Below are 7,295 nucleotides of genomic sequence, written 5' to 3'. Positions count from 1 at the left end.
GTATTACATTGCCTTTTAATATTATTAAAATATCAATAATAAAAAAATGAGACTGTGGGTATGCAATAAAAAAATGAGACTTGGTATGCTAAGTCACAAGGTTTTGTTTTTTTTCAAGCCAAATAACAATTCTGATTTAGAACTAGTGATGTGTAAGATTCTAAGGGTAACTAGCTATTATAAATGTATGATTCTATGTTCTATGTCAAGACAAGCTCCCAGCTACAGAATTCTGAAGATCTTCAGACTCCATTTCCTAAGATATCAGCAAAGAGGAAAGGGATTTTTAATCTGAGAGCAAAGTAGTGATGGAGGTGTCGGTGCTGATATCCATCTATGGGCACTCTCTTGGGTTACAAGGAGAGGAATTTGAGAGGAGGTCACAGCAGGAAGGTTAGAGAAGGATGGCCCATTCCCTACTGTTCTATGGCTTCGCAGAACATGAGTCTTAAGTAAATTTTTTAAAACATTTTCCCCCAGCCCTAAAATTCACCCAAGAGAAAGAGGTTGCCTTAAAGGTAAAGAAGAAACCGATCAGACCACGAGGGCAGCTCCTAGTCGGGAACGTTGAAGGGCAGCGCGCTGATGACCTCCCCAGACTCAGTGACGATGGCATCGTACACCCAGCGGCGGTTGCAGCGGCATTCAGGGCCACACTTGTTGGAGTTACACTTGGGGCAGGGGTAGAAGCAGCCCAGGCAGTTCTTCTCCAGGCAATCGCACAGGTCAGCATCGTTGCAGATGAGCCTGCCGCTTTTGTCATACTTCTTCATAACTCTGCAAAGGAAAAGAATGACACTAACAGGACAGTGCAGTTTTCCTCAACATTGAGAATAGATTCTTGTGTAGCAATCTTCCCAGGTAGGCTCCCTTTACTCTGAGGAAGCAGCACCCTAAAGATGGTCCAGCAACACTTCAGAATGCTATAAGGCAACATGTCCTGGGAAATTCAGTCAATATGCACCAATTACCAAGGCAGTCAGGGCTGTCACCTAGAGTAAGGCTTCGTTTTTTCCAGCATGCTGGGGAATGTAATATCCCACCTAAGCAAATTTTGAGGAATAGCTGATTAAAGGCTATTAAAATTTCCTTCTACAAGTTTTTACTTAAAAATATAACCATCCTTGATGGAATTTCCCCCGATAAATTACATCCATTTTTCCTTTCTTAAGAAAAAGCACTATATACAGCTGAAACTAACACAACATTGTAAATCAACTATACTTCAATTAAAAAAAAAAGAGAGAAAAGAAGAAGCACTACAGTGAATACAGTCACATTTTGAATGACTCAAGAGAAGCATTGGAATTGTCCGTTACTATACCAACATCATTAAAAACAAAAACAAGCAAACTGAAAATTCCTCTGCTAACAGTCTTCTCATACCACTGCTTCTGTCCCTTTCTGATTCTGTTTTTTTTACCCAGTGTGGGGGACAGAAGGTGTCATAAACTCTGAGTGACAGCAGGAAGTTCTGTACCAGTGAGTACACCGTGCTTTGTGCCCCGACACTGCCCCTGTCGGCCTCTATAAGTCCAGGAAGCGAAAGGCTTTCACCAGGATTCTGCCACCTTCTCAAAATCAAACCATCTTGAAATAAATCCTTCAGTACTGAGCTGCTTGAAACCCTGAGAACGACAAAAGTACCTGTGTAGAGCCTGTATCCATTAGGACCAGTTGAAGTCAGAAAAGGCTGTGAAGTTATGACCTTCTGCACCCTTGGCCCCCAAGCAGGCATAACACCTCCTTCCCTTCCTGTTAGGTAATGCTATTCCATCCTCTTCCCTCTCCCAATAAAGCGGGGAAGGTTAAGGATCATTATGCAGACTTGCCTGATTATCTTACTGTAGCAGGACAGCCTTTCCGATGAGGATTGACATTTGAAGCACTTCATCTGAAGCATGAGAGCTCCTTCACCCACCAGGAAATGCAGGTGTCAACAGACAAGGAGGTGTGAAATCTATTATGGGAATGGGGAGTCATGCAGCCAACAGAGAGCCTAGGTCAGACTCTGTCCTTCTCCCTGTGCCTTCACCCAAATACTCCCTGTCTTTACTCAGACATCAAGACACAAATCTTACAGTTTCCTGCCCATCTGATGCTATACTCTATATAGTTCTGAGCTATCATAGGTACACAAAGGGTACAAAACATACACGCAGAGATAAAGAATAAAACACACTTCCACATATCCCAGCTTAATAAAGAGGTTTCACGCCTTTGACAACCTCTTCACGCTCCATCCGTTGTATCCCTCCACTCAGCCAAAAGGAACCACACCTTGATATCATAAAAGTCATCTCCTTGTTTTACTTTTCATTATGCCATATGTGTATGTATCTCCAAGCACACCGCATTTTCCCCTCTGTAATTTGCTTTTTTAATTCGACATCATGATTTGAGATTCATCCATGGTGGCACATGTAGCTGTTTTCAGATATTTTCACAACTATATGTATTCCACAGTACAAATATACCAGCTACTTAACTTTTCCATTATGGGTGGGCATTTGGATTATTACTACTTTATTTTCTTTGCTATTGCAGGGATGCTATGAATTTTTTGAACATGTCTCCTATTGTACATGTATGAGTTTTTGCAGGATATACACCCAGGAGTGAATATGTTAGGTCATAAGGTACATAGGTAATGCCAAGCTGTTTTAAAACAGGGCTTCCCTGGTGGCGCAGTGGTTGAGGGTCCGCCTGCCGATTCAGGGGACATGGGTTCGTGCCCCGGTCCGGGAAGATCCCACATGCCACGGAGCGGCTGGGCCCATGAGCCATGGCCACTGAGCCTGCGCCTCCGGAGCCTGTGCTCCACAATGGGAGAGGCCACAACAGTGAGAGGCCCACGTACCGGAAAAAAAAAGAAAAAAAAAAAGAGGCTGTACTATTTTACACCTAATTCATGTCCCATAGCTTCATGAACAGTGATATCATAAGACTGAACTCTTTGCCCATCTGGTCGGGGGGGCACTTCCCCATACTGTACCAATGACTAAGGTTTAGCATCCTGAGTGTTCACTAGCCTTTTCTTCTATGAAATGCCTGTTCATTGTTGGGTTCGTTTTTCTCTTAGGATGTTTATCTTTTTCTTATTGATTCATATATATTTTAGATACTGATCTTTTAGATCATAAATAACTTCTCCCACCTTGTGATTTGCCTCTCATTATTTTTAGAATGTCTTTTAAAGGGCATAAAGTCTTAATTTTAATGTAGTCAAATATATCAACCTTTTCCTTGATGGTCTGCTTAATTTATGCCTCTGGTGTGCTAGCAATAATTGAATTTATGATACTTCTGTGCCCATCTGATACTGGAATTCATTCCCATGGTTATATTATTTCTCCTTCTAATGCACATCTTTCTTACTTTTAATCATCTCTCCTACTACAGCCATTACTCTAGTGCAAGGACTTCTGAAGCCTGTTTTTAAAAAACTGACGCCTATGGCTGGGCTTCCCTGGTGGCGCAGTGGTTGAGAGTCCACCTGCCGATGCAGGGGACACAGGTTCATGCCCCGGTTCGGGAAGATCCCACATGCCACGGAGCGGCTGGGCCCGTGAGCCATGGACACTGAGCTTGCGCGTCCGGAGCCTGTGCTCCGCGACGGGAGAGCTCACTGCAGTGAGAGGCCCGCGTACCGCAAAAAAAAAAAAAAAAAAAAAACACACACACACACACACAAAAACTGATGCCTAATTGGAGATTATAGTCTATTTCTTGAAATTGCTAACTTCCAGACATAAGGGGTGATACTGTACTTTAGAAAATACATTTTTAAGTAATAAAAAAGTGGCAACATTTAATTGCTTTGTCAAGGAGAATTCATGCATTTTGTAATCCCACGGATTAAATATAATAAATCATGATCTTACTTGTACTTTACAGAAAAATACTCATTCATCTTTGACATTCGTGCTTTCTTTTTCTGCTGCCTTGTTTCAGGATTAAAGTCTGCTACCTGTGGTCCGGGATTTTGAAATGCCAAGCATTTTAACTGTCGCTCTATCTGTTGCTATGAAACAAATAAACAAATAAAATATATTAGTAGTAAGAACCAGGTAATTTTATCTGCTTTACACAGAATCAAAATGAAGTTTCTGTAACTTTTACCATAATGGCATGAAAGCTTAGTTGTTTTAGCTAGAGTAATAAACAATTTAATCAGATTAAGTTTCAAAAGATGACGTAAAACTTTTCAAATTAGGTCATTCTTTCTGAATAAACAAATACATAGTGTAAAACTATGTATAATAAAAAAAATAAAAAACAATCAAGGGGGAACAGAAGAATTCCCTTTATACCTGCAAAACACCCCTTGGCTTCTCAAATCTGCTGGGGATGAAAGTCAGAATTACCATTTTACGGTGGATAATGACAAGGGAGTAAAAGCCCTTCCGCCCAGGTAAAGTATCTCAAAACACAGTGAGAACACACAGTACACACAACCCTCCCCTTCAGTGCTCTAGGGCACCTCAGCACCCACTGCCCTGGGAGTGTGGACCCCATCAGGGCTCTGATGCAGAATGCAGCCACCTGAAGGATCCCCTCTCAGTCAAAGCCAGACTGCAAGAAGAAAATCTGGCTTGAATGACAAAATAGCATGTTAGTGGACATTTTCACAAGTCTCTGTTTGGGGATATTTATAATTCGAAATTAAATGGGGCCTAATTGGAAAGACAAGCAATAAAGATACTTCAATCAGTCCTGATAATTAATTTTGAACATACAGCACATATGTCAGGAGTGAAGGGAATGCTCCTCTGAAGGATTTTAGAAGAAAATAATCTGAGTGGCCCCCAAACACTTAGGCTAACACATATATGAAATACTACATTTTGAAACCAAAGGGAAACTTTCAATGTATGAATTTCAAGGTAACAAATTAGTAACAGAATCTCGGGCTTTTCTGCAGTTTCTTTAGCTTAATAATAGTCTAGTCAGTCTAAAATAATATAGGTATGTTTCTTTAAAATTTCATTTTGGTTTGTGTGTATGGGTTTGTTTTACAAACAACCTTATGAAATGATTCTGTATTTAGGTATAGCTGCTCAATAAACACAACTTAGCACGATCTACTATTATTCTCAGTAGCAAAGCAAGAGTTTAGATGCCTCTGTTCAGATCTTGGCTCTGCCACTTGTTACTGGAGTGCTTTGAGCAAGTTCCTCCTTCTTCTAAGCCGTGGTTTCTTCTTTTGCAAAATGGGTTAACAACGGTATCTTGTGATAAGGGTTAGGTGAATTAACATATACCAAGCTTTAGAACAGGTACTAGCATATCATGGGAAAAAAAACCCCAAGGATTTGTTAAATAAAAATATTTGACCATATTCTCTACAAATTTCCTACTCCAAGGGTAGGATTTTATTGCACAGGATGCTGGGGACTGAGAGGCACAGAGGAGACAGGTAAGATGAGACCAGCTTCATGAAAGCGGGGTGAAGACGAGGAGAAGCACTAAGGAGCAGAGATCCTTCCTGTGGATTCCTGATGCGGCCTACCTTCCCACCCAAATCTGGGGCATCTCAGAGATCCCCAAGTTGCGAACTCCCCAAATACCACGGAATCATAGTATTCACGAGCCATACCAGTTGCTTCTGTCCGATTTGACAGTTTTTCTCAGAAGAACTTTGACCTGCATGTCTCTCTTGCGTGGAATTGTTTTTTTCTGATTGTTCACTCATTTCTGATCACTAAAAAAAGTAACTGGAAAAAAGTAAAACACATTAATATCACATATCCCAAGTAACTTAATCTTGTGACTTTCCTGCTCTCTCCCTACATCTTACTTTCTTTAAAAACCAGACTTACTAGAAAAGCCATTTGCTCCCCTGGCTTCTTTTTTTTTTACCACTCACTCTTAAATCCTGCATCTGACTCCCCGAGAACACTGTACTGATGCTCTTCTCAGCCTGGTGTTCCATGAGCAAATCAACTTCCATGAGCAAATCAACCGTACCTTTTACAGTTCTTAGCATCAGAGACCTCACTGGAGCAGGCAACCCTGGGACCAGCCACTCCTGCCCAAGAGGACTAGGAATTCTTAGATCTCCGTTCTTCCTCCTTTACACTTATTCCCTTGAAAGAGAAGAAGATACGTTAATGTCGTAGTATATCCCCAGTAACTTTGTGAAAATCTTCTCCGCTCCCATGGTTTCATCATAACCTTTTCAGAAATCATTGCCCAGGATGCCTCTAAAAGCTCCAACCTCCTCAACCAAGTTTTCTGACAAATTTCGAACACAATGTGTACTAAATGGAAGTCATCAGTTTTCCATAAAACTCAGCTGCTTAAATGCCTGTAATTTAGTTTTTTTTAACATCTTTATTAGCGTATAATTGCTTTACAATGGTGTGTCAGTTTCTGCCTTATAACAAAGTGAATCAGTCACACATACACATATGTTCCCATATCTCCTCCCTCTTGCGTCTCCCTCCCTCCCACCCTCCCTATCCCACCCCTCTAGGTGGTCACAAAGCACCGAGCTGATCTCCCTGTGCTATGCGGCTGCTTCCCACTAGCTATCTACCTTACATTTGGTAGTGTATATATGTCCATGACTCTCTCTCGCTTCGTCACAGCTTACCCTTCTGTAATTTACTTTTAAATACTTCTATATGTGTATACACACACACACACACACATACAAGATGCGTACGTGTGTGTGTGTGTGTGTCAGGTGAAGCTAACACAGGTTGACAAATGCACAGTCCAGCCTGCTCTGCAGTGTTCTGTCAGAAAGGACCACGAGCCAGAGGAGGCTTCCGCAGCCCTGCTGCCTCTCCCGTCTCTTGTCAACTACCTGTGCTGAGTGCAGGGCGCTGTTTCTACCAAAGGACCTGAGCGTTACGCTTGACCAGTTCATCTGGCACCGCCACTCTGCCTGCCAACTGGAAATTCCAATTCCACCAATTCCAATTCCAACTGAGAATTCCAATTCTCCATTCTCCCTATGTCTAGGGCCGCTAGACACGGATTGTTCACTCTTCTGTATCCTCCGCTCCAGTTCCCAACATTAGGTTAGGAAGACGTGTTGATTTTTCTTTCCTACCATTCCTAGCATTGATTCTTCCTTTCCATTCTGTATCAGGGAGAAGCCACCCTAAAGATAGCAGCAGTAGTAGTCATAGTAGTAATAGTAGCAGTAGTACCTTACCCTTGACCAAGATGGGCTTATCGTTCCCCTCAGTTTGACTAAACTTCAGCCTTCTCCTGACTCTTTGCCTTGACCTCCCTTTTCTTAGATCCTTTACTTCAGAAAACATGTCATCGTAAATTCTTTC

The 7,295-nt window shown here is 41.8% G+C and overlaps 1 protein-coding gene across 1 annotated transcript; it reads right to left on the bottom strand.

Annotated features, from left to right (window-relative positions):
- Positions 1–554: 554 nt before the first annotated feature.
- On the bottom strand, positions 555–6,067 carry ARL14EPL (ARF like GTPase 14 effector protein like). Its single transcript, XM_030869840.2, has 4 exons — positions 5,971–6,067; positions 5,600–5,717; positions 3,885–4,024; positions 555–777 (listed from the first exon to the last, which is right to left on the bottom strand). Exons 2-4 carry the CDS (start codon positions 5,693–5,695, stop codon positions 555–557), a joined length of 459 nt encoding a protein of 152 aa, XP_030725700.1. The 5' UTR covers positions 5,696–5,717; positions 5,971–6,067.
- Positions 6,068–7,295: the final 1,228 nt, after the last annotated feature.

This window comes from Globicephala melas, chromosome 3, assembly GCF_963455315.2.
Source record: "Globicephala melas chromosome 3, mGloMel1.2, whole genome shotgun sequence".
NCBI lineage: Eukaryota > Metazoa > Chordata > Mammalia > Artiodactyla > Delphinidae > Globicephala > Globicephala melas.
The sequence above is the reverse complement of the archived record's forward strand: the minus strand, read 5'-3'. Positions and strand labels throughout refer to the sequence as shown.